At 43.2% G+C, this 26913-nt stretch overlaps 1 protein-coding gene across 5 annotated transcripts in view; it reads left to right on the forward strand.

The window, feature by feature from the left end:
- ZNF609 (zinc finger protein 609) overlaps positions 1 to 26913 on the forward strand; it is a 210348-nt gene that overhangs the window by 17875 nt on the left and 165560 nt on the right. For 3 of the 5 annotated variants that reach the window (XM_062206116.1, XM_062206118.1, XM_062206117.1), the window contains exon 2: positions 10594 to 11467. The exons of 1 other annotated variant lie outside the window; for it this stretch is intronic. In XM_062206116.1, coding sequence (XP_062062100.1) covers positions 10721 to 11467 — 747 coding nt within the window. In that variant the 5' untranslated portion in view covers positions 10594 to 10720. The remainder of the gene's footprint in view (positions 1 to 10593; positions 11468 to 26913) is intronic. One more of the 5 variants, XM_062206119.1, reaches the window with a different exon arrangement.

The following is a 26913-nucleotide window of genomic DNA, read 5'->3' on the forward strand; positions in this document are numbered from 1 at the left end:
GGGAATTGCATTAGCAGGAAGCAGAGTCAGGCATCAAACCCAGTACTCCATTGTACTAAACGCCTACCCCTGTTTTTAAAAAGAGTATAGTATGCGTATAATAAAATGTAATTAAGTGCACAAAGCGTGTGTATCACTCAGTATACAAATTATGCAGCCATTTGAGCACCATCCACTTCCAGATATAGAACATTTCCAGGACCCTACAGAGTTCCCACAGGCTTCTTCCTAGGCAGTAGCATCTTCCGAGGCATACTTTTCATCACCACTTTTGTCACCTTTGATTCATAAGTGTGTGAAGTATGACAAATAGATGGTTTTAAAGTCTAACAGAATTTTTGTGTTTATTAGGCCTTTAAGTATATATGCAGGTAGTCCCTGTCTTAAGATGGGCATTTTTCCACTTTATGTTGGGATGAAAGTGATATGCATTCGGTAGAAACCACATTTGAATTTTGTTTTACATGATCAGTGATAGGCAGTATGGCATTCTCTTGCCGTGCTGAGGCAGTGGCCTTGAATTACAGCTCCCAGCCAGCCATGTGATCATGAAGGTAAACAACAGATACCCTGCTGTGTACTGTGTTGCTAAGCTATGATGTTCAGTAGGTTAGCTGTATTAAATGCATTTCAGCTTAAAATATTTTCAACTTATGAAGGGTTTATCAGAACATACTCCCATGTAAGTAGGGGAGCATGTGTACACAGGGGCTCCCAAGATTTGGTTATGTTTAAAATACCTGGTCTGTGGACTAGCCCCTCTTTTGGGAGGCAGATGTATATGGTGAAACTGTCGGAAGGCAAAGAGAATACTCAGACATTTTAAGAAATGTGGGTGCCGGCACTGCGGCTCACTAGTCTAATCCTCTGCCTGTGGCGCCGGCACCCAGGGTTCTAGTCTGGGGCGCCGGATTCTGTCCCGGTTGCTCCTCTTCCAGTCCAGCTCTCTGCTGTGGCCCAGGAGTGCAGTAGAGGATGGCCCACGTGCTTGGGCCCTGCACTCGCATGGGAGACCAGGAGGAAGCACCTGGCTCCTGGCTTCAGATAAGCTGGCCGCAATGCACGGGCCGTAGTGGCCACTTGGGGGGTGAACCAATGGAAAAAGGAAGACCTTTCTCTCTGTCTCTCTCTCACTAACTCTGCCTGTCAAAAAATAAAATAAAAAAAAATGTGGGAACTGTTTTGTTTTTAGTCTTTGCTGTAGACTTAATAAATGTACATTCTATATCTTAGAGGAATCCACACTCTGTTCTAGTAGATTTGAAGACTGACAGGTAACTGACAACTTTTAACTTAGTGATAAATCAAGCTGAAGTAGGAATGGGGAGGAGGGGAGGAGAAATGCCAGCAGGCCATGTTGTGATTCTGCTCACTTAGAAAACCAGTGTTAATGTATTCACCCATTTATTGACCAGAATATTTGTTGAACATAGACTATGAACCATACATTTTTTCTTTCTTTATTTTAAAAAAAGATTTCTTTATTTGAAAGGCAGAATGACAGTAAGAGAGCAAATGAGAGAGAGAGAGAGAGAATCTCCCATCCAGTTGGTTGCTCCCCAGTTGTCTACAGCAGCTGGAGATGGGTCAGATAGAAACCAGGAGTCCAGAATTCCATCGAGATCTGCAGGGACTCAGGTTCTTGGGCCATAATGCATTGCCTTCCCAGGCGCATCAGTACAAAGCTGGATAAGAAAGCACGGTAGCTAGGACCCAACCGGTACTTTGATATGGGAGGTGTGTGTGTCCCATGTGGTGGCTTAACATGCCATGCCACATTATTGGCCCCTCTTAGATCTCTGGGTTCTTAGCTATCTCCACTATTCACTTTCCCCCCAAGAATTTGTCCTCACTTTCTCACTAGCACAGAAAAGTTTGCCTTTGGGATAAGAACTACATTATTAAGGGCTGTAAAATCCTCCAGATAGAAGAGGTGGAAGAATGAAAGCAATGCTTTTAATGTTTACTTTAGATAATCTTTGCCTATTGCTTCTTGGCCTACTTACACACAGGTCTGGGTGTTAGGGTTTTTCTTTGTGGATCAGTTTCACCAAATAAATCCCTATAGGCTTGGGATTGAATTATTTACATACTCAGTATGTATTTAGCCTGTTGTGAGATGTATGCTGGCATAGAACAGACAAACTCCAATAATCTAAACCTAAAGCCCTGGTGAACAGCCATGTACCAGTGGAAGTGTCAGTCGTTTATGTGAAATGAAATAGGTCAAGCCTCATAACCTTAGTCTGAGCATAGCAGCCTGTGAGGACCATAAAACTATTTATGAGCTGCAGCATATAAAGACCCAGGGACTGAGAGATGCTACTTTGTCCTTAGGTGACACATGGTCAGATGAGCTCTGTTGAATTGGATCTACCTTCTCAAATTGGCACTGTTAGTCTATTCTTTATCTAATCTCCATTGGAGATATAGGCTGAGAGCTATGGTACTTGAGGAGATGACACAGCTCCTTTGTTACAGTAATTAATGTAATAAATTAGGGCAGAGGCCCAAAGGGAAGTTGATTGTTTCTCGGTAGAGCCCTAGGTGGAAATTCAGTTGATTAGTGAGCTCCCCTGAAGTGTGGCAGGTGGAGAGGGAGATGCCTGTTCTTCCAGCTGAGTAAGCCAGAGTTGCTGAGGGTGGTTTACATGTTATACTACCCTCACCTGAGGCTGCCTGAGTAGGAAGTGATTTCAGGGCACATCTGGAATTCAGGGACGATGGTATGATGTGGTTCTCTTAGCAGCTTTGTTGTATCCTGTTGGGTGGGTTAAGAGTTCCCTGGGGCATTAAACCTGGTGAACCTCACACAATTTGGATTTGAAGGTCTGTCCTGTCAGTGGGGTCAGCCAAGTAATAAGCTGGAACAGTTTGTAAAAAAGAGAGAGTCCAGGTGTTAAAATCATAAACCTTGAGATTGATTGTTTGACCCTGAGACTTTTCTTTTAAATTAATTAATTGATTTGAACATCAGAGTTAGAGTGAACCATCCACTGGTTCACTTCCCAAATAGCTGCAGCAGTTAGGGCTGGGCCAGGCTGAAGCCAGGAGCTGCTTCTGAGTCTCTCACAGGAGAAGCAGGGGCCCAAGCACTTGGGGCCACAACACTGGCCATGATCCTGAGATTTTTGAAGCAAGATGGAACTTTCTTTTCATCTCTTAAAGTGTAAGCTTTTATGAGCCACATCTGAAGAAAAGCTTGGATCACTGAGTTCATGGCGGAAGAAAAGATTGCCATTTCCGTTCAGATAATTCAAATGGATATCAGGGTAACCTGTAATTTTACTTGCAAAAAATTTTTAATACTTATTTTCAACTTCTTGAAAGGCAGAGAAACAGAGATCTTTCATCGAATGGTTCACTTCCCAAATGTCACAATAGCCAGGGCTGGGTCAAGTCAAAGCCGGGAGCCAGAAATTCCATCCTGACTCCCAAAAGTGGATTAGCAAGAAGCTGATCAAAAGTAGAGTAGCAGGCCCCAAACTGGCGTTCCTTTATGGGAAGCAGGAGTCCCAGGAGCAGCTTAACCCATTGAGCCACAGTGCTTGTCCCTGTAAACATTTTTTCATTATTTTTAGTACTTTTTTTTTTTTTTAAGATTTATTTATTTATTTGAAAGGCAGAGTTACAGAGTGGCCCAAATGGCTGCAACGGCTTGAGCTGGGCCTATCCGAAGCCAGGAGCCAGGAGCTTCTTCTGGGTGCAGGGGCCTGAGGACTTGGGCCATCTTCTCCTGCTTTCCCAGGCCACAGCAGAGAGCTGAATGGGAAGTAGAGCAGCCAGCCCTGAAACCAGTGCCCATATGGGATGCCAGTACTGCAGACAGTGGCTTTACCTGTTATACCACGGCGCCGGCCCCTGTTTTTAGTACTTTAGTTGCCTGGTAAAAGTTCCAACTGAGAAATAGTCCTCTTGAAGTTCAGACATCAGAACCTTATCAGAATTTTGGGTCATCTTTTATTTTTGAGTTACGTTTTTCAAGTTTCTATCCTCATAATATCCTTGGAATATGATAGATTCTCTATTTTATAATGAGAAAATTAATATTTAATGAAGCAACTTGGCTAATATCAGGGGACATTTGAGTCCAGAAATCATATCTCTTTAAGTTCAGTGTTCTTTTTATTATTCCATATTATAGCATTTTTTTCCTCCCTGGAATTGAGTATAGCATTTGTTTCTCCTTTGGTGTGCATACAGCTTTTGGAGTGGAATACCTAGCTAGACAGATTGTCCTGATATCCATATTTTATATATGTGCCCTGAGTTCCCAAGCATATTGGTCACACTCATACACAACTGACGCTTGCTTGGTCAGGCCAAAGCCTGTAGGAAAATTATTTCAAAACTCAGAGGGGAGGACAGATATTTTATGATAGAACAGAACAGAACTGAACAATTTGCTACTTACACCGGATCTGTTTTTTAAAAGGTTCATGCGCTGCCTTTGCTTGTTTTTTTCTTTTTTCTTCTTTCTTTCTTTCTTTCTTTTTTTTTTTTTTTTTAAGATTTATTTATTTATTTGAAAGGTAGAGATAAAGAGAGGCAGAGAGAGCCCAATTGGCTGCAGTGGCCAGAGCTGCACTGATCCGAAGCCAGGAGCCAGGAGCTTCTTCAGGGTCTTCCCACGTGAAAGCAGGGGCCCGGGGACTTGGGCCATCTTCGAGTGCTTTCCCAGGGCATAGCAGAGAGCTGGATCAGAAGAGGAGCAGCCGGGACTCAAACCCGCGTCCATATGGGATGCTGGCACTGCAGGTGGCAGCTTTACCTGCTACACCACAGCGCCAGCCCCAGACCCAGTCATCTCTCTTTGAACCTCCAGGATGGTGACAGAGCTCTGGGTGGAGAAAAGAGTACTGTTCTTCTTGTTATATTTGAACACATGTAGGATCCATATGCCTGTCTTCTGGGCAAAGGTAGAGACCTCATGTGAAAACTCCTGTTTTTCATTCTTAGCCTTCTTGAAGAGAAGGTTTGCTCATTTCTGAGGAAGAAGAAAGGTAGAATCTTTGCCCTCAGAAAAGCATTTAGTGATCTAAAATGTGTGATTTAAAAATGTACGAGTCTTTGGGCTGGGAAACTGAGGGATGTGCTTGGGTTCCAATAGGAACTGGAATCTGAACCTCTGTTACGATGTGCTATTTTTGAGCATGAATACTTTTAAGTGAGTATAGGCTATGGAGAGTGCTTACATCACCTATCTTGGCCTCTAAACCATATCTGTGCAGAGAGGGGTTTCATGGTGATTAGGTACAGAAACAAAACACAGGTGACATTGACAAATCATGGTGTTCAAATGATTAGAGTCTGGTGACTTGTGGTCCTCTTCTTCTTCTTCTTCTTCTTCTCTCTCTCTCTCTCTCTTTCTTTAAGATTTATTTATTTGAAAGAGTTACAGAGAGGCAGATAGAAGTCTTCCATCCGCTGGTTCACTACCAAAATGGCTGCAACGGCCTGAGCTGGGCTGATCCTAAGCCAGGAGCCAGGAGCTTCTTTCTGGGTCTCCACATGGGTGCAGGGGGCCACAGGACTTGGGCCATCTTCTATTGCTTTTCCAGGCCATAGCAGAGAGCTGGATTGGAAGTGGAGCAGCCGGGTCTTGAATGATATGGGCACTGGTACTGCAGGTGACCCCTCGTGGTCTGAAATAGGGAAGTAGAATATAATTAGACAGAAAGAGAAAAGAGAGGAAAGTATTCACAGGAGCTCTTGCACGGTATAAGTGCCTTGTGGTATCTGTATGATATTGGTTCTCTTGATTCTGCACTTTCTCTGCCATGGAAGCAAGAGGTCATTGCTTTTCATTTCCAGCTAGCATGTTAGTTACCCTACCTCCTGGGGTTAAACATCTCTGCAGTGACCTGTCAGAGAGTTGATTATTAGCTGTATAAGGCCAGGGATGCTGTAAGGAGCAGATGGGAAGTGGTTTGGCTGTTGCAGCTAGGCTGATTAAAGATTCCTTGGCAGTTTTACAGTGTGCCTTTGGAAATGCACCACCAAAGTTACTGTGAAGCCTGCAGACTTTGGAAAGCTGACTTTCTGAAAAGTCACCTGGTAGAAAAGTAGTGCTTATAAAACCCTTACACTCCAATGGAGGAGAGGGGCTCTCTAAAATAACATTAGGACCACTAAAGATGAGACTTCAGGATGCTTTGTGTCCTGGTCATCCAGAAATTATTACTAGTTTTCTGGTAGGAAGAGAACTTTTTGATGGGTAGCATTAATAGAACTTTAGATTTGAAAAGGCCCTAGGCATGTCCAGAATAACCATATCACACATAGGGTAATCTTATGTATTTGCTTGACAGGTGATTATGCTTTGCTCAGATACTTTCAGTGGTGGTGACATGGCTTCTTAAACATTGTGGGTGATTGCTGGAAATCTCATGTTATTAAATTTCTTCCCAAGTTAAACATTTGTCTTCTGTAACTTCTACTCACTGATCCTATTTCTGCTCTCAGCATTATAGAATAGCCTTCTCTTTGCCACATTGCAACCACCATATATTTGAGGCTAACCAGCCTGTCTGTTTTTGGTGTTTTCCTTTCCAGACTAAGGAATCCTGGTTTCTAAGCCCTTCCTTCTTAGGAAATGGCCTTCCAGTTTTTTACTATACTGTGTTCTGTAGGTCATCCTTTTGTTTAACGAATGTCTCACTTAAGATGTAGAAATGAATACAGATCATCAGTTGTTCTTTTCATCTCCATCCCCTTTTTCAGAAGACGCACAGTGTTTTAAAAATGTAATGGCAATATCATGTGCTTACTAGAAAAAACAAACCAGAAAAAACGAAACAACAATTTGCCATCCCATGTGAAATTGGAAGAAGGAATTTGAGCAAGTGTCATCTTTGTAACTTAGGGCTTATCTTTCCTTGTTGATGTTAAGGCTGAACTTTTTTTTTTTTTTTTTAAGATTTATTTATTTATTTGAATGGGAGTGTTAGAGAGAAGGAGAGACACGGAAAGCTCTTCCATCTGCAGGATCACTCCCCAAATGGCTGCAACGGCCAGAGTTGGGGCAGGCTGACGCAGGAACCAAGAGCTTCATCTGGGTCTCGTGTGGGAACAGGGGCCCAAAGACTTGGGCCATTGTCCACTGCTTTCCCAAGCACATTAGCAGAGAGCTGGATCATAAGTGAAGCAACTGGGACTTGAACCAGCGTCCATTTGGGATGCTGGCACTGCAGGTGGTAGGCTTACCCACTATGTCACAGCGTGGGCCCCGCGTTTAGCTTTTTAAATTGATTTTGCTGAAAGTGTAGTGAACCTTTTCATTTTGCATTTAAGATCTTGTTCAGCTCAGGATGTTATTCATTTATTACATCTTTTGGTTTTTGTTTTGTTTTTGAAGATTTATTTATTTATTTATTTGAAAGTCAGAGTTAAACAGAGTTAGAAGGAGAGGCAGAGAGAGAGAGAGAGAGAGAGAGAGAGAGAGATCGGTCTTCCATCTGCTGGTTCACTCTCCAATTGGCTGCAATGGCCGGAGCTGCACCAATCTGAAGCCAGGAGCCGGGAGCTCATGTGGGTGCAGGTGCCCAAGGACTTGGACTATCTTCTACTGCTTTCCCAGACCATAGCAGAGAGCTGGATCAGAAGTGGAGCAGCCAGGACTCCATCCAGCATCCATATCAGATGCCGGCACTGCAGGTGGCGGCTTAACCTGCTACAGGCCAGCCCCTTACTACATCTTTGATAAGTCACTTTCCTTTTGTTTGTTCCAGTCTCATCCATTTCCCTTCAGTGGTATTCAATGCTGTGTCTATCAGTTTCCTTCACTGTTCTCTCTTCACTCTCCTCTTCCTTTGCATTCTGGAAAAAGCTTACATTTTCTTGTAATTCACTGATTCATTTTTCAGAGTTAAAAGTTTTGTGCTTTTTGGATTTGTGTATGAATTTTAGCTGATGTTGCATTTTTTTTCCTCTGCATCTTTGTTTAAAAGTTTTATATCCTTTTGTCATTTCAACCAAATTATGTCTTTTCATTTCAACCTTTTATCTTTTTAATTCTATCTCTTCCTTATTGGCATGTTTTGCCAGTATAGCAGCTAAGCACTAACTGTTAGTTTTTGTTATAATTTCTTTTTTTATTTGAAAGGCAGAGTGACAGAGAACAAAAGAGATCTTCCATCTGCTGGTTTATTCTCTAAATGTGTGTAACAGGCAGGCTTAGGCCAGGCCAAAGCCAGGAGTCAAGGAGCCAGAATTCCATCTGTGTTTCCCACATGAGTGACAGGAACCCAGGTACTTCCGCCATCATCTGCTGCCTCCCAAGCTCATTAAGAGGAAGTTGAATCAGAAGCCCGAAGTAGCCAGGACTTGAACAGACGCTCCCATGTGGGATGCAGGTGTCTCAGGTAGCAGCTTAACCCACTGCACCACCAGCCCTCTCTTTTGATATGTTTAAATGCTTCCCTTTATTCGTCTGGAGGGCTTTCTTTATCATTTTTTCTGGAAGAAAGCCTTTTGAGTCCAAGGGAATGTTTTGTGTTTCCAAGGGTAAACAACATGGCATTATTCTAATGGTTAAATTATGTACTGATGGCAGTGTAGCTCTGAAGCGTTGTTGGTCAGCCTTAGTTAAAGTGGGTTATGCTCTAAGCCTAGCTACAATTGCAGACATTGCATGGGTGATAAATTATGATGTGGGGAAGAACTGTGCTCCAATGATTCTCTGTAGTGGAGATTGAGTTGGCATTCCTTTTCCCAAAACTGCCCTCTGCCCTTTACAACAAAATTATTTTCAGTACCATGTTCCACTGCCTATTTGCTATTTTATTTGCTGCTGTATTTCCAGGACCTAATTTAATGTCTGCCACACAGTAGGCAAGAAATAAATTTCAAATGAATAAACAAACATCTACTACACAACTCTTTCATGGAAACCAAGTCTTCTTGTATAGTGTTGAGAATTCCAAACAGTTTACTTAAATTTCTTCAGGATCCTAGATCATTTTCAAAAGTGCCATGTCTCTGACTCTTCAGGATTATGTTGCCTTTCTTTTGTGGGCAACTTTTTTTTTCTTAGTTCCTACATCATGTTTCCCTTGCACATACTTTTTGCTAATCCTTTATGAAGTATCGATGTGACTTGATGTTTGCTAATAAACAGTAGTTGGTGCACTTGGTACTAAGCTTTCTACTTGGGAAATGGATGTATTTTACTTTCAGGTCTACAGCTAAGTGGCAGATTGATGTGCATACCGCTCTCTTAAATCTCAATTGCTAGCAGGCATTCAACTGGTACAGCTTTCCTTTCTTGGGATGACATCTTTTCTTGCCCCTGCACCCTAGTTGACATTGTTCTGAGGGAGTAGGTGAAAAAGTACTGTCTTATCTCTGTCCTATCTGTAACATTTACCTGTTAGATATCCACTTTGCACAGTACATTGTGACACCACTCTTTGGCTCTTTCTACCCAGTTATCTTATGAAAGTTATTCTCTAAATGTATATAGAAGGCTGGTGGATAGAGGGGTAAGCAAGAATGAAACTTGACTTTATCATAAAAAATACCTGATTGTGTGTGTTGACTGCCAGGTTTTCTAGATGATACAGCCCACAGGTCTCCCGAGTCAGGAGACAGTGAACTGATATAAATTGCCCTTTAATACTCTCCTCCCTCCCTCCTTTTTAAGCTGATCTCTGCTTTATGTGGGGTGAGGCACTGATGGTCGTCAGTCCAGTGCCATCAATCTTACAGACGTGCAGGAGATAGGAATGTACTCTTGCTCTCTTGTTCGCTCTGCCTCTCAAAGAAAGAAAGAAATACAAGCTGAAAAAAATGGAGAGTTATCCCATGTCCTGTTTTTTTTTGTGGCATCTAGTTTTTGGTAAACACTCTTTTCCTTTTCTGTGTCTTTGTACATATTCTAGTGGGACATGGCAAAGACCAGATGTAATTTGAAACCTGGAGTTTGATAAGGCTGATTTAATTTTTAGGACTTGAGTTAATTGATTAAGTCTGCTCTGAGAATTGTCTCTTCTGGTCTTTGCCCCTTCTTCTGAAGCTGCATTTTCCCTGGTTCTGCTGGCTTTTCTGTTTTATTTAACCCTAATAGGACTCCCCCTAGCCACCACCACGATAGCAGAATCACAAAGAAGTCTATCCTTTTTTTTAAATAGGGTCATGCCCTTCCTAGAAGGCTTTTAAAGCTTTGCTAGATCATGTTCTGAGTCTCTGATAATCAAGAAGCAAAGAGAAAGAGGGTTTGGGTAAAATTATGCTAGAGCTTGAATCTGTGATAAGCCAGGACCTGTTCGGAATGAGAGGACTGCCAACTGGCAGTGGTAATAAAACTAAGTCTCAGAAAGGGGAAACTAACTTTAGAGGACTCCTAGTTAAGACTTACCACAGAATCTCTGGGCAATTGAAAATAGAGTATTCTCCCCTGGGGAGACAGAGTGGGAATTAACTTTTCCCTAGGTCCTGTGTGACTTGGTTAGAAATACAATCGAACCTGTTTGTCTTGTCCATTGTGATGTGATAGCTACATAGGAAGGGTCTGTTTTGTGTGGGAGTTTGTTTCAGGCTGTCTCCTTGCCTGTATTGTTTCCTTTAACAGCTTTTTAAATTTTCTTTTTCCAGCAATGATGTTGTCCACTGGGCATGTACTGACCAATGTGGCAGGTCTGAGAACATAGCTGAAGCTGAAAATAGGAAAGCTGGGGGCAAGGAAGAGCCTTGAATCTTGAGGTGGGACGTTGACTCTAAGATGTCCTTGAGCAGTGGAGCCTCCGGAGGGAAAGGAGTGGATGCAAACCCGGTTGAGACATACGACAGTGGGGATGAATGGGACATTGGAGTAGGGAATCTCATCATTGACCTGGACGCCGATCTGGAAAAGGACCAGCAGAAACTGGAAATGTCAGGCTCAAAGGAGGTGGGGATACCAGCTCCCAATGCTGTGGCCACACTACCAGACAACATCAAGTTTGTGACCCCAGTGCCAGGTCCTCAAGGGAAGGAAGGCAAATCAAAATCCAAAAGGAATAAGAGTGGCAAAGACACTAACAAACCCACTCCAGGGACTTCCTTGTTCACTCCAAGTGAGGGGGCAGCTAGCAAGAAAGAGGTGCAGGGGCGCTCAGCAGATGGTGCCAATTCAGGAGGTCTGGTTGCTGCTATTGCTCCCAAGGGCTCAGAGAAGGCGACTAAGGCGTCCCGCAGTGTAGCCGGCTCCAAAAAGGAGAAGGAGAACAGTTCGTCTAAGAGCAAGAAGGAGAGAAGCGAAGGAGTGGGGACTTGTTCAGAAAAGGATCCTGGGGTCCTCCAGCCAGTTTCCTTAGGAGGACGGGGTGGTCAGTATGATGGAAGTGCAGGGGTGGATACAGGAGCTGTGGAGCCACTTGGGAGTATAGCTATTGAGCCTGGGGCAGCGCTCAATCCTTTGGGAGCTAAACCGGAGCCAGAGGAAGGGGAGAATGAGTGTCGCCCGCTAAAGAAAGTCAAGTCTGAAAAGGTAAGAGGTGGCCAGATCTGGCTGCCCACTGCCAGTCAGAACTGCCCTGGACTAACCACCAAATGCTATGTGTACTCTGTGGGAGGCTCATTAGTTTGTGGGTAATGACCAATTACAAGGTCAGAGCAGCTGGTAATGATAATGTGGTTTTGTTCCAAATTAGAGGATTCCCTGCTGACTCATTTGCAGCAGGTCTGGACATTTTGGAAAAGGATATCTGTTGTTGGGGGTAGCTACTTGGGAGAATGAATTTTCTGCAGTCTGAGTGGAGATTCTCCCACTTTGTCCTGTCCTACCTCAGACACTTGTTGCTAGAGGATGGCATGAAATCTTTATGTGGGTCACAGCTTGACTGGCATTTCATCATCAGAGTCGTAATTGTTGATAAAGTCAATAAGCTTTTGGTTAAATGTATAGGTTGTGTGCTCTTGTTAATGGGATAAATGGTGCTGCTGGCTCTCTGGAAGATGAAAGGTTAATTAAGATTCATGGGGTATCTCTTCAGTATTCTCTTGGTGACTACCAAGAGCAAAGGGACACAGGTAAGCAAGGGGCAGGAGGTAATAACTGTACCATGAGGTGCTGAACTAGGCCTTAGGAGTTAATATTTTGGCCTAGAAAGAGATTCTTTGGCCACTAAAGTTGTAGTTCTTTGGCAGGTATCACCTGCAGCTATTGGGAATCAAAGTTTCCTTGAGGTTCTGTCGCTGCCAAATAGTATAATAATACCTTGCCTTCTGCTTGACTTGGGAAGACGAGCGACTGCAGTCCCACGAGGTATTAGGACTGAGTCCCTACTCTGGGGAGATGATAGTTGGTGTCTCAGGAGTTTGTGGGGCTGGAGTAAAGTAGATGTGAGTTTAGGGTCCGCACTGGCTGCCTTAAACTTCAGCAGTTGACAGTTTCCTACAGAGCTGCTGTCCTGGTGATGAGCTATTCATTGGCCCTGGATTTTCTGCTCTGTGCTCTGCTAACCCTGTACTTTCAGCTGATCCCAGCAGATGCAGTATAAATTGATTTATCTGTGATTACATCAGCTGCAGCAGGGAATGCCTATTTCCATATATAAGTGTTAATAATAAATAAAGACTGGATGTGTACATTTGGGTGGGGGGTATCCTCTTAGTGCCTGAATTTTAGTGCTAGCCTCTGGCACATCTGTAGCTTTTAGTAACATCTGGGCAGCTCTGGTAACAGAGCTGTGAATTTCTTCCACTAATAACACAATGGCTCATTCCCATTTACCAGTGGCAGCTGCCAGAGAGGCAGCCTGTGTTTAGGTGGCAGATGCTATAGTCCACCTCAGCAGAGTCAAGTTCCAGCTGGTACTGTCATGGCTCATCTTGTGCTGGCTGTGATTTGCTATTTTCTCTGGGGTACAGATGGATAATACTGTTTTAAAGAGGCCTAAGAGCACTAGAGGTTTTTGCTTCTGTTCCAGGCCCATTAGACTGTTCCCTACATCTGGCTTCAGGAATTCTGTCTGATATCTGTGTTCATAATCGCTACTCTTCCTGTCCTGAAAAGTGCTTGTGAGGGTATTCTTCATTTTCTTTTCTGTTTAGTGTGCCTCAAGCATGTTGCAAATCTTCTAAGCCTCCTAGTAGTCTGTGAGTGAAAGGATTAATATTGCGTAGCTTCATATTGGATTTAAGTCTGAATGTCCACAGTGGCTCCAACAAAGAAGCAAATGGAACCCATTTCCTCTCAGATGTGTTCAGGAACTAGTTGGCTGACTGCCCTTCAGATTATAATTGGACTGTGTATTTAAGGTAAGAATATATGTTGGTGCCAAGGAGTTTTGCCCCCTAATAATAGAGTTTTCCTATAAGACTTGCTTCTCAGGGAGAATGAGGACAGCAGAATGAGAGAGAAAAGGGAGAGAAACTGATTCAGTGTTTGAAATAATGATAAAATTAATAAGAAGTACTTTTAGAATCCGAGAATTTGTTGTGCAGTTTGATGTTACAAAGAGCCTGCTTTTTCAATTCCTTCGCCTGTGCCCTCAACCCGTTTGGAAAGTCTGGTTCTGGGGGTGACTTACCATATTGCCTTTGGCCAATGAAATAAATATTAAAGTGTTTGGAAGTTGCTAGGAGATGAAAACACACTGTAGGGAGAGAGCATTCTGGAAGTTAAGGAGGGGAAGAGGCAAATGAAAGAAAGTCAGGAACCTGTTAGTAGAGCAGATAACCTGAGGGTTTGGGGCATAGTAGGTGTTCAGACAGTGTGTGATGATTAATACTATGGTTTGTAAGTCAAGTCTTTGAAAACCTCTCTAAGATTCTGCTTCTGAGATATGGGCTTGCCTATGGTCTAACTGGTTTGGAATGTTCCTTCTGTGTAAGGACAACCAGCAGAACCAAAACAGCAAAACAGATGTTTTGATATAATCTGAGAATTGCAAACTCTTAAGCTGGGAACTGTCATGAGGAGGGAAAACTCATAAAGTTTGGAAAGTGTCTGACTGGAGTCTTTTCTCCCTCTGGAAATAGGAGAGAAGACAATGGAGTCTGAGGGTCAGTTGTCACAGGTTGAACACTTGCTAATGAGGGAGATTTGAATATGCAAATTTTGTACCTTAGGGCCTTCTCTGTCATCTAAGTGTGTACCTCAGGCTGTGGCTGAGGACATTTTCTTTCTTTCTTTCTTTCTTTCTTTCTTTCTTTCTTTCTTTCTTTCTTTCTTTCTTTCTTTCTTTCTTTCTTTCTTTCTTTTTAAAGATTTATTTATTTGAAAGATTTAACACAGAGAGACAAGGAAAGAGAGAGAGAGAGAGAGATCTTCCATTCTGCTGGTTCACTCCCCAGTTGGCTGCAACGGCCAGAGCTGCGGCAATCCGGAGCCAGGAGCTTCCTCCAGGTCTCCCATGTGGATGCGGGGGCCCAAGGACTTGGGCCATCTTCTGCAATTTTCCCAGGCCATAGCAGAGAGCCGGATCAGAAGTGAAGCAGCCAAGTCTCGAATCAGCACCCATATGGGATGAGGCTTTACCTGCCATGCCACCACGCCAGCCCCTGAGGGCATTTTCTGTTGGTCAGGGGTGTGAATTTCTGATTGTGGGGTCCTACTTGTGCTCCACGGCCCCTCTGCAGGGTGTACTGTGTTGTTTCCCAGAGTTCTGGGGGAGACCAGAGATGGCTCTTAGCAACTGCTGCTGCCCTGAATTGTTGCTGAACACTCCTGCCTCCTGCTTCCTGCCCGCCGAAGAGATGGGGGAGGGAATGTTGAGGAATAAACAAGACAGAGCCTTCCGGCTCCTGCCTGTTCCCTTGCCTTTGGTTTGATTGATAGGTTGTTAAGTTAAGGATGGAAAGGGAGGTGGCGAGGAGGGAGGGCGCCTGTCTGAGTGTCCTGAGTTTAGTGCTTGTGTCGCCACTCTGACAGGCAAGAAAAAAGGCATTTACAAATCACAGACAGCAGTGATCTATCTGTGCTGCTCTGTCACAGCTTATGACCAGCCGTTTAAGGTGAGAGCCCCCTTTTCTCTTTTCCAAATCATATAAGGTGACCAGTAGGCTCTAGGGGCTCAAGAATCTAGAAATCTGCAACTAGAAGCTCCCCCTGGTTTCTCTTCAGTGCTGCTTTTGATCTTATAAGCTAGGAACACTGCGCTCTGCTTTCCCCATGTTTGTGTCAACTCTATGGCTTTCAGAATGTTTCCTATGTTTACTGCTTCCTCATTAGTTTAGGATACAAAGAAAGCAATTAAATGTGTTCTTTGTTCTTTCACCTTCTGATCATGTGTGTTATCATGTCCTGTATTCTAAGAGCATCTTCCTTTGCCCTTGGTTTTGTATTTATGTCCTATTTTATGCCTTCCAGCTCATTTTTCTTGTGTTGCAATCTCTTGTTGCCCAACCAAGGTCAGGTCTCTTTTATTCCTTCGCATCCAAGGCTTCCTTTCTTAATGTTGTCATCCTTGCTAGCTGTTCTTTCTCAGCTATTGATGACAAGGTAGTCAGTCTTGCTTCTCAAAGCCAAGTACCCTCAAGCATTTTCCTTCATGGAAAAAAATAAAACAGAAGTTGATATTTATATGGAACAGAGTCACATTCTCTAACTATAAACTTAAATTTTTTTCATTCAGCAACTCTGTTTTCCTTTTGTGTATTGTAATTCAAGGAATGCCCAGAAAAAGATTTGTCTTGTCCGGTTTCCTAAATTTTTTAATGGCGGAAACTTAAAACCAAGGAAGTTATATGATTTTTCCCAGTGTCTTACATGTTGTCAGTTGCAAAGCCAAGCTCAGAAGTCAGATTTCTGGATACTCAATTTTTTTTTTTGAGATTTATTTTTATTTATTCTAAAGGCAGAGTTACAAAGAGAGAGAGTCAGAGACAGAGATAGATCTTCTATCCACTGGTTCACTCCCCAAATGGCCATAACAGCCGGCGCTGGGCCTGGCCTAAGCCAAGAGACCAGAACTCCATCTGGATCTCCTGTGTGAGTTGCAGGAGTCCAAATACTTAGGCCATCTGCTGCTGTTTTCCCACATGTATTATAATCTACAGAGCGGGATTGGCAGTGGAGCATCTGGGACTCGAACTGCCTTTCATGTGGGATATTGATGTTACTGGTGGCAGCTTAATCCTCTGTGCCACAATGCCACCTGGACACCCAGCTCTTACAGCTTGTTGTTACTCTGGGTTTTGTTTCGTTTCTTTCCTTTCCTTCCTTCCTCCCTTCCTCCTTCCCTCCCTTCTTCCTTCCTTCCACTTTCTTTTTAAGATTTATTTATTTGAAAGGCAGACAGTGTTACAGAGAGAAAAAAGGGAGAGCAAGAGAGAGAGAGAGGGAGGGTCTTCCATCCATTGGTTCACTCCCCAAATGGCCGCAATGGCTGGGATTGGGCTGATCTGGAGCCAGAAGCCTCCTTCTAATCTCCCACGTGGGTGCAGGAGCTCAAGCACCCAGGCCATCCATCCTCTGCTGCCCTCCCAGGCACATTAGCAGGGAGCTGGACTGGAATTGGAGTGGCCAGGACTCAAATTGCTATACCACAGCACCAATCCTCTTTTTTTTTCTTTTAGCAATTTACTTTTTTTTTTTTTTTAAACCATTTATTTATTTGAAAGGCAAAGAGACAGAGAGACCAGAAGAGATCTCTCAACCACTGGTTTACTCTCTAAATGCCTACATCAGCCAGGAGCCAAGAATTCAGACTGGGGATCCCAACTACTTGAGCTATCACCTGCCGCCTCCCAGGGTGGGTATTATCGGGAAACTGGAGTGGAGAGTGGAGCTGGAACTGGAAGCCAGGCACCCCATATGGGACATGGGTGTCACAAGTTGCAGCATAACCACTGTGGCACTTGTCCCATCCCCATTCACTTCTTTTATTATGTTCTTAACTTGAAAAGCAGGGAGACAGAGGGATCACCCAATCACTAATTACTCCCCAAATGCCTGTAATAGCCAGGTCTGGGCCAGGCTGAAGCCATAAGCTGTAACTCAGTTTGCGTCTGCCACCTGGGTGGCAGGGTCCCAGTTACTTGATATATCTCACCTGTTGTCTCCCAGGGTGCACTGCAGTAGGAAACTGCGGTAGAACAGAGCTGGAACTCAAGCCCAGGCACTCTGATATGGGATACGGGTGTCTCAGTTAGTGACCACTCACACACCCTCCCCTCCCCATTTGTACCTTCAATTAGTGCATTCTAGATTTCAGGTGTTGTACTTGATGCTGGGTTTACACACTGGTGAATAAAACAGAGGTGGTCCCTGCTTTTTTGAGGAACTTGCAGCTTGTAGGCTAGAGCAGAGTTTCTGAAAATACATTCCATAAAGTCATCATGTCACCCAAATGTCAAAAATGAGAGTCCTTGGACCCTACCCTAGATCTTCTAAATAAGTTTTGGGAATAAGGGCTCAGAAAACCTGTACTTCCAGAAGTCTCTAAAGTTAATTGCTAGATTCATTAAAGTGAATTTATTTTACAAGGCAGGCATTGAGGGCCATCCTGGTTTAAAGCACCAGCCTCCTAAACTTAAATTTCACATCAACTTTTATGTATGACTTAGTGGTGAAGAATGTAAGCTGTGGATCCAGACTGTCTGGGTTCACATCCCAGCTCCGCCGTTTGTTAACTGAGTGTTCCTGACCACGTTACTTAACTGCTCTGCCTCATTTTTCTCATCTGCAGAATGAGGAAAGCAATGATACCTACACAAGGTTGTTGTGAGATTCAGTTGTTAGTGAGCTCATAAAATAAGCAGTGCCTGGCACATAGAAAGCACTGGGTAAATATTAGAAAACATGATTTGAGTTGAAATATATCTCATTCTGCCCTGGGCAATAAGGGACCGAAATATAACAGCATGCAGGAAGCCCAGATGAATAAACATGTTGGCTAAGACTTTCAGCACTAGGCTCAGAAGTAGTTCCAAACCCAGATTGGGAAATTTGCATGCTGGTGATGTGTTTGGAAGACCCTGATACTTAAGCTGGAGGGGGAGAAAAGACCAGGAATTGGTTTCAGGGGTATTGAAGTAGCCTATTGGATTTCAGATTTCCTGTGAATTGAGTTTTCCTTTCTGGCTGTATCCCTGGTGTGAGGCTGGGTATGTTGGATGGATGTTACTTTGGGTTTGCCAGTATATGCATTCTCATGGATGCTGGGAGAGCACTAAATGTTTTTGTTTCTACATGAGAGTGCATGGAAAATCTAAGTCCCAGTCCTTAATCTTCCTCTCCCAGTGTGAACTTGTGTTTTTGCCATTTGGGTATAAGAGCTTTTACCAGCAGAGCTTATCCAGGGAGGCAGCAGGGCTTGGGCTTTAAGGCTGAGGTGGCAGTAACATACACAGCTGAGACCTGCCACTGCTGGCTGGCTGAGCCCTCCTCTCTGTGGTTTTCACTCTTCAAGCCATGCTTGAGTAACCCGCCTCCAGAGCTGCTGACAGGGCCGTGTTCAGAGGCCTCGGAAATTACACTGTTCATTTCCTTATCATCCCCTGACCTGCAGTGCAGAGCCTTCTGGTGCGGGAACAAGGCAGAAAAAATCCAGACGGCTCCCAGCCAGCATGTGTCAAGAGCTACAAAGAAGGAAATTGGACTTGCTCACTTGAAAACCATGGGGTTAGGCTTTGATTTTTGGTTCCTGCAGAGAGTTATTTGTGTGTGTGAGCATGCTCTCTCTCTGTATATGTATAGAATGAATCTGTGCATGGCAAAGATGTGGAGGAGGAGCATATGAAAGTAGAGAGCAGAGGGAAGATGGCTTTTCTCTTCAGTTAATTTCCCAGTTGTGCCATTGGGATGGGCCTGGATGCATTAGCATCAGGAAGGTGCCAGACCATATTAATATTTTAAAATATATTTCTCTCAGTACAGTTTAGTCATGGTTGAGAGCACCCACACAAGAAGCGTCCCTGGCCTGGCAGGGGAGACATTTTAACAAATCCTATTCCTCCTAGATGACATTTGACATAGTCACTATTTAAGCCACCTAGGAAAGTATAGACTTTGGGTTAGTCTTGGGTCAGAGCATAGTGTAATAAAAGAGACTGGAGGAATTTAGAGCATTTTGGTATTTTTATTTATAGGGCAAATCTGTCCTAAGAGCCCATCTTTATTTGGGGGGATGGTATTACAAAACAGTGTATTTTTTCTTTTGCCACCTCTCTTGCACTACGAAGTCCACAGGAAAGACTTGTCAAGCTGAGGAAACAAAATATGGATGGAGGTTTTGGGAGTAGAATTCACACACACAGTGTTCCTATTTTTACTTTTTTTGGATTTCCATTCTTTTAATGTCACTGGTGCCATTGGAGCCTTTATGAAGTGGAGGGTGATTAAGCCAGGGAGAGGAAGAAACTGCTTAGCTTTCAGACCCTGGAGGTGTTTTTAAATTCTGTCTTTCATATTGAAAGTGTGTTCCCATGAGATGGTACTGGAGGTGATAGCTAATGTGAGAGGGGTTGGTTTCTTTTTTCCCTTCTTTTAAGCAGTGGGCCCTTTGCTGCAGGAGCAGCAGCAGCAATTTTTGAGAACTTGTTAAAAATGCTAATTTCAGAATTCATCCTGGGCTTCAAAATTATAAAATCTAGGCTTGAGACCCAGAAATGTGCATTTCAAACCGTGATAGCACACTATAATTCGTAAAGGTTGAAGAATGCGATAGGCCCACTTAATAATGAAAATGAAATTTACTGAACACTTTAAGAGAGAAAAAATAACCCTGGGCGGTAGGTATTTTTTTTTTAATCTTTGATGTTTGGGTATATCTTTTTTCTTTGTGGACAGATGGATGGAACCTAAAATTGGAAGGACTACCTGAGGGTTTGGATTTTGAGAACAGAAGTGATATTAAATTATTTAATCTTGCTAAGCCTCACTTTCCTTATCTATAACAAATAAATAATAGTAGAAACTCATAGGGTTATTGTGAGGACTAAAAGAGATAAAGAAGGTTAAGCACTCAGCACAGTGCCTCCCATGTGGCACGTGTACTCAGTACATGTCAGCTGTTGCTAATGTTATTGTTCTTAGCTATGAGATGCAAGGCCATTGTGAGATTAGGGAGAAAGTGTGTCCTTAGAAATTTTAAAGAGGTAAGTCCCCTCCCCTTCCCCCCCAAAGCTTTGGAAAATAATGAATTTATGTTTGCTAATATTCCAGCTCCTATTGATTTCCAAAAATGCTTCAGATTGATTCAGAGCATTTGGAGCCAATTTAGGTTAGAGTTTTATTGTTTGATTGGTTAGTTGGTTTGGAAGTGTTTGTTGGACCCCATTTGGTAGAAGACAGATCTTAGGTTAAAGAACCACAGCTCTTGCTTCACTGTTTTCCGTTAAAGTCAGTTTCTTTGGTATTTAACCAGCTCCTTCAGAATTATTTTCCTAAGGATTGAAATGAAGATGATATGATTGTTTTACTTTAGGAAGTTGTATTTTTTTTTTCTTTGCTAATCCCTGTAGAGTGGAGGCTTTAGCCTTTTGAAGGGATTAGCAAAGGTAACCTGAACTGTCAGAAGAATGAGGATTAGATATTTCTTTTTTGTGAACTTGTCACTAGCTGCAGGAAAGGGAGAAAAAGGCAGTTGTTAGGTTTTTTGGAGGTGGTCAGTTTTCAACTAAAAACGTTTGTTGTCTAGTGAGTTAATTCAGTTTGTGTGCCTGTGTCTGAACAATTTAAGACCACTGAGTTACAGCCATAGCAGCAAAATACTAGAACATATTTTCATGAGCTAGACTGGGCATTAAATCCTTTCTGGGGCTCTGTTTTTGTTTAGTGATGGTTTCTTACTCAGCTCAAAATTGTTATTTCTTGGTTGATATATTCCTTTAAAAGTCAAATATTTAGCATTGCACTGACTCAAACTTTAATGAAAGGTAGAGAGTGTTGGGGCTGGTGCCGTGGCTCACTAGGCTAATCCTCTGCCTGCGGCGCCGGCATCCCATATGGGCGCCAGGTTCTAGTCCTGGTTGCTCCTCTTCCAGTCCAGCTCTCTGCTGTGGCCTGGGAAAGCAGTGGAGGATGGCCCAGGTGCTTGGGCCCTGCACCTGCATGGGAGACCAGGAGGAAGCACTTGGCTCCTGGCTTTGGATTGGTGCAGCTCCGGCCATAGTGGCCATTTGGGGAGTGAACCAGTGGAAGGAAGACCTCTCTCTCTCTCTCTCTCTCTCTCACTCTCTCACTCTCTCACTCTCACTCTCACTCTCACTCTCACTCTCTTTAATTCTACCTGTCAAATAAATTAAAAAAAAAAAAAAAGGTACAGAGTGTTGTAGAAGGGTGTCCATATTCATCATACTCAGCACCAGTATAAGTAGCATGAGATTAGAGAAATTAACATTGAGGCTACAGAGTTTCTTGGTACTGAGACTTCTCAGCCTAGAGTGCTTTTAAGAATCACTTCCTGAGCTGTTACAAAGCACAAGTGCCTTACTTCAGTAAAATCTTTGAAGCTGGGCATCAAGCTTTTTTTTGTTTTGTTTTGTTTTAAAGTTTAGCAGTTGTAAGCAGGCCTGCTTGGGATGCCTGCATCTCATATCAGAGTACCTTGTTTCAAGTCCTGGTTTGGTTCCTGATTCCAGCTTTCTGTTAGTGTACACCCTGGGAGGCAGCAGGTGATGGCCCAAGTAGTTGGGTTCCTGCCACCCAAGTGGAGATTGGGTTTGAGTTCCTGGCTCTTGGCTTTATCTTGGCCCAGTTTCAGCTATTGTGGGCATTTGGGGGAGTGAGCCAGCAAATGGGAGATTGCTCTCTATGTCACTACCTCTCAGTTAAAATAAAATTAAGAACGGTAAAGCTCCACATGTATTTTTAATGTTCCTCTTGGTTATTACTGTTGGGGTGAAAACTGACTTCACTGTACAGTATGGCCTCTTAAAATCCTTATTACCCTTAGCCAGCAAATGCTTTCCTTTTTTTAAAGATTTATTTATTTATTTGAAAGAGTTACACAGAAAGAGAAGGAGAGGCGGGGGCGGGGGGGTGTCTTCCATTCCGCTGGTTCACTCCCCAATTGGCCGCAAAGGCTGGAGCTGTGCCAATCCGCCAGGAGCCAGGAGCTTCTTCCAGGTCTTCCACGCAGGTGCAGGGGCCCAAGGACTTGGGCCGTCTTCTCCTGCTTTCTCAGGCCATAGCAGAGAGCTGGATCAGAAGTGGAGCAGCCAGGTCTTGAACCGGTGCCCATATGGGATGTCGGCACTGCAGGCGGCAGCTTTACCTGCTATGGCACAGTGCTGGCACTGCCAGCAAAATCTTAAAGTTGTCTTTGCTTCTTGTCCAGATGGCGCTATGCCCTATACTTTAGATGCTGTATGACTCTCAAATATCTTATATAGCATGTCCAAGATGCTTCTCCAAGATTTTTCATTGCTCAATTTACAGGATGATTATGCTGGGATCAGTCATTTAGGAATACAACTATAATGAATTTTCTCAATTTCAACTAAATTCAGAGAATTACTGAATTTCTGACATTTATAATCCTTTATGGTGTAGAATCCATATTAGTGTTACTGATTAGGTTTTAAAATATTGTTTAAAAATTTTAATGGAAATTGAGCAAAACTCTTATGACTAGATATATTTGCCTATTCTTATTACTTGATACATATATAGGCAACTTGTTTTTTTTCCTTCTGTGTAGATTACAAGGAAGCAGAAAACAGATTTGAATAATCAAAATTTATTACTAATTCAAAAGTATTTTCTCATTGGCTTATGAATGCATTTCTCTGCTTATGTTAGATAATAGGTGTTCCTAGTTTTCTGGAAATTCGTGATATAATAAAATAAACAATGCAGATCTTCAAAAATGACCTTATTCCTAAGTCTACTTCTTGGATACATCCAAATTAGCATACCCTTTTAGGGAAACAAAGCATTACCCCACAGAAATAGGAGACATCCTCTGTCTCTTAGTTCACTATTGTTTTCAGTAAACACAATTTCTTTGAAGTCAAGAAGAGAAGCGATTTTGGAGGGAGTGGGCATTTAGCCTATTGGGTATGATGTCTGCTTGTCCTGTCAAAGTGCCTGGATTTGATTCTTGTCTGTAACTCCTGACTCCAGCTTCCTACCAATGCAGACCTTGTTCAAGTCCACCCATGTGGGAGACCTGGATTGCATTCTCAGTTCCTGGCTCTGGCCCCAGTCCAGCCTCAGCTTTTGTGTGCATTTGGGTAGCATACCAGTAGATGTGAGCTTTGTCTGCCTGTCTCTATCTCTCTCCTTCTCTGTGTGTGTATGCTTCTCAGATAAAAAATAATAAAAGGACATTTAAAAATATTTTGGTGTATAAAATATTTCCCTGCTGGAATTTGAAGTCTAATATCTATTGAAAAATAATTAGAATGCTAATTGTTATCAGAGATGAATATGTATTTGAATATTTTATGAACTGTCATTTTTGGGCAAAGATTATAATTATATAAGATTAAATTCTAATATAAAATTGGAAGTATGGTTTTTAGTACTGGTGCATGTATTACCCTTGTTCTCAGAATTTATATTAATCTACACTTTGGATGGGTCTTTTTTTAGATTGTAGAGTATCTCAGAAGCATATACCACTGAGTAGGAGGAGAAAAAATTGGCAAATGTAGGGAAAAAGTCATCATACAAAGTGACTGCACGTTTGTATACACCATATTAGACTAGATCTTCATTCTGTCACTATGCAGATTCCTAAACATCTGGTGGAATATCTGTTTTAGATAAAATATGCCATAAGGCATTTCTCATTTTGCTTATACATATGTGCTTGGATTGAGGATGTAGGCATATGCAATCAAACAAGCTGATTCCAGGAAAAGGCTGAGAAATTCTTTTGTGTTTGCTTCTGGTATCTCCCCTGTCCTTTTCCCATCCAAGTACTAACCAGGCCCAACCCTGCTTAGCTTCCGAGATCAGACGAGATCGGGCGCGTTCAGGGTGGTTTGGCCATAGACACCCCTGTCCTTTTCCATCCTCTTATGAGGACCAGTTTCTAAAGTCGGGCTGTGAGGCACTAAATCACAAATGACCCTTCACGATTACTTAAGATGTTCCCATGTTGGAGATTCACGTACTGGCTCCATAAATTTAACGCAGTCAGTTTTTCTCCAGCATTGAAACAAACCATCATTTCTTCAGTTGAGGTCCCTATGTAAAGGCTGGCTTATGTTTAAGGAGTGCATTGATGAAAAATATGTATTTGTGGATACTAGAATCATCCTAAGCCTATGAGATGCTTACACTTTGAGAGGCACATGTGAATGGAAACACAATTAAGTAAACAGCCAATCGTGTTTCCCATGTGGCTCCATCTAAAGCGCGTACTCAAATGAGGAAGGCAGGAATGCAGCAAATGATGGCCCACGTACTTGATCCTTGCCACTCCAGACGGAATTTCTGGCTCCTAATTTCAACCTGGCCCAGCCCTGATTATTGCAGTCAGGTGGGGAGTGAACCAGCAGTTGGAAAATAATTTATTCTCCCCTTCCACACAACCATCCCCTCTTATCCCTTCCTCTCTCTTCCTGACATTCTGCCTTTCAAATAGAAACAGATAAGCTACGGCCAGTGCCGTGGCGTAGCGGGTAAAGCTGCCACCTGCAGTCCCGGCATTCCATATGGGCACCGATTCGAGTCCCACTTCCTATCCAGCTGCTCCACTTCTTATCCAGCTCTCTGCTATGGCCTGGGAAAGCTGTAGAAGATGGCCCAAGTCCTTGGTCCCTGCACCTACATGGGAGACCTGGAAGAAGCTTCTGGCTCTTGGCTTTGGACCAGCACAACTCTGGCTGTTGCAGCCATCTGGAGAGTGAACCAGCAGATGAAAGACCTCTCTCTCTGTCTCCACCTCTCTCTGTAACTCTGTCTTTCAAATAAATAAAATAAATCTTTTTTTTTAAAGATAAGCTTATTTTGTGCAAAATGATTTGGAAATTCATGCATATTTAAGAAGTTCATGAAAAACATACATTATGGAAAAACTGTGTGTGTATTTAAAAAAAAAATTTGTACCAAAATAAACATCTCCTTTTAAATTTTTCAAAACTTTATTTTCTCAAGGCTGGTGTTTTGGCATAGTGGGTAAAGCCGCTACCTGCAATGCTGGCATCCTGTATGGGCACTGGTTTGTGTCCCTGCTGCTCCACTTCTGATCTAGCTCCCGCTAATGTACCTGGGAAAAACAGTGGAAGTTGGTCCAAGTGTCTGGGACACTGCCACACACATGGGAGACTGGGATGAAGCTCCTGGCTCTTGACTTTGGCTTGGCCCAGTGCTGGCCATTGCAGTCATCCAAGGGGTGAACCAGTGGATGGAAGGTCAGTCTCTCTGTCCCTCTTTCTCTCTAACTCTGGCTTTCATATAAATGAGTGGTTTTTTTTAAATTATAATCTCTGAAAAGCAGAAAGAGAGACAGATCTCTCTCATCCACTGGTTCACTCCCCAAATGCCTGTAAAAACTGGGCCAAGCTGAAGCCAGGAACTGGGAACTCAATCCTAGCCTCCAAAGTGGGAGGCAGGGATTCAAATAGTTGAAGCAGCACCTGCTGCTGCCCATGGTACACATTTGCCCAAAGCTGAAATTGGAGCAAAGCTGGGACTTAAACCCAGGTACTCTGGTAGAGAATACTGGTATATCAAGGCACAGTTTAACCAGTTCACAACAAGCCTGTCCTTAAATTTATACTTTTTGAAAATATTCATTCATTTATTTATTTGAAAGGCAGAGAGACAGAAACTTTCTATCTACTGGTGGTTTACTTTCCAAAAACCTGCAGAGCAAGGGCTGAGCCAGGCCAAAGCCAGGAGCCTGAAGCTCCATTCCAGTCTCATGAGAGTGACAGGGATTGAAGTACTTGAACAATCACCTGCTAATTCCATTTTTTTAAAAAAGCTTTATTTATTTATTTGAAAGGCAGAGTTACAGAGAAGCAGAGGCAGGGAGACAGAGGTCTTCCATCCACTGGTTCACTCTCCAGATGTCTGTAACTGCCAGAGCTGCACTGATCTGCCAGGAACTTCTGTGGGGTCTCCCACGCAGGTGCAAGGGCCCAAGGACTTGAGCCATGTTGTCCTACTTTCCCAGGCCATAGCAGAGAGCAGGATCGGAAGTGGAGCAGCCGGGGCTTGAACCAGCGCCCATGTGGGATGCTGGCACTGCAGGCAGCAGCTTTACCTGCAACACCACAGCACCGACCATTGTTAATTCCATTTTTTTCACAAACTTTTGAAGTACCCTCTTATCCTGATAAGTGCGTTTGGTGGCTCCCTTGAGGGACCCACCATTTACTAACCTTTTCTTACATTCAGTTAGAATCCAAGCCATGCTTTTTTTCCTCCTGTTGTTGTTTGTGTTATTTCTGAAATTCACTTTTACATTTTTTCTTCATCCTGTCTTAACCAGCTGGGATTATATTAAGGTTTATGGATTTAGAAAGAGGTCCTTCCTTCTCAACTGAAAATAATTGACCATGGGCAGCCATGTGGTGCCTGCATTTGAGATGCTGCTTGGGACTTCCACATCATACACTGGAGTGCCTAGGATCGAGTCCCTTCTCTGCTCCAATTGCAGCTTCCTGCTGATGCTGGGAGCCGGGAGGTGATGGCTCAACTATGTGGGTCCCTGCCACCTATATGAAAGACCTGAATTTCAGTTCCTAGCTTCAGGCTTTGACCTAACCCAGCCCCTGCTGCTGCAGGCATTTGGGGAGTGAACCCATAGATGGAAGATATTTTTCTGTCTCTGTCTCTCTCTCCTTCTCTCTGCTTTTCAAATAAAATGAAAATAATAAATTTTACTTTTTTTTATAATTTTTTTTTTTGACAGGCAGAGTGGACAGTGAGAGAGAGAGAGACAGAGACAAAGGTCTTCCTTTTGCCGTTGGTTCACCCTCCAATGGCCGCCGCGGTAGCGCGCTGTGGCTGGCGCACCGCGCTGATCCGAAGGCAGGAGCCAGGTGCTTCTCCTGGTCTCCCATGGGGTGCAGGGCCCAAGCACT

Source organism: Lepus europaeus, chromosome 11 (genome assembly GCF_033115175.1).
Source record: "Lepus europaeus isolate LE1 chromosome 11, mLepTim1.pri, whole genome shotgun sequence".
In the NCBI taxonomy this organism is placed as follows: domain Eukaryota; kingdom Metazoa; phylum Chordata; class Mammalia; order Lagomorpha; family Leporidae; genus Lepus; species Lepus europaeus.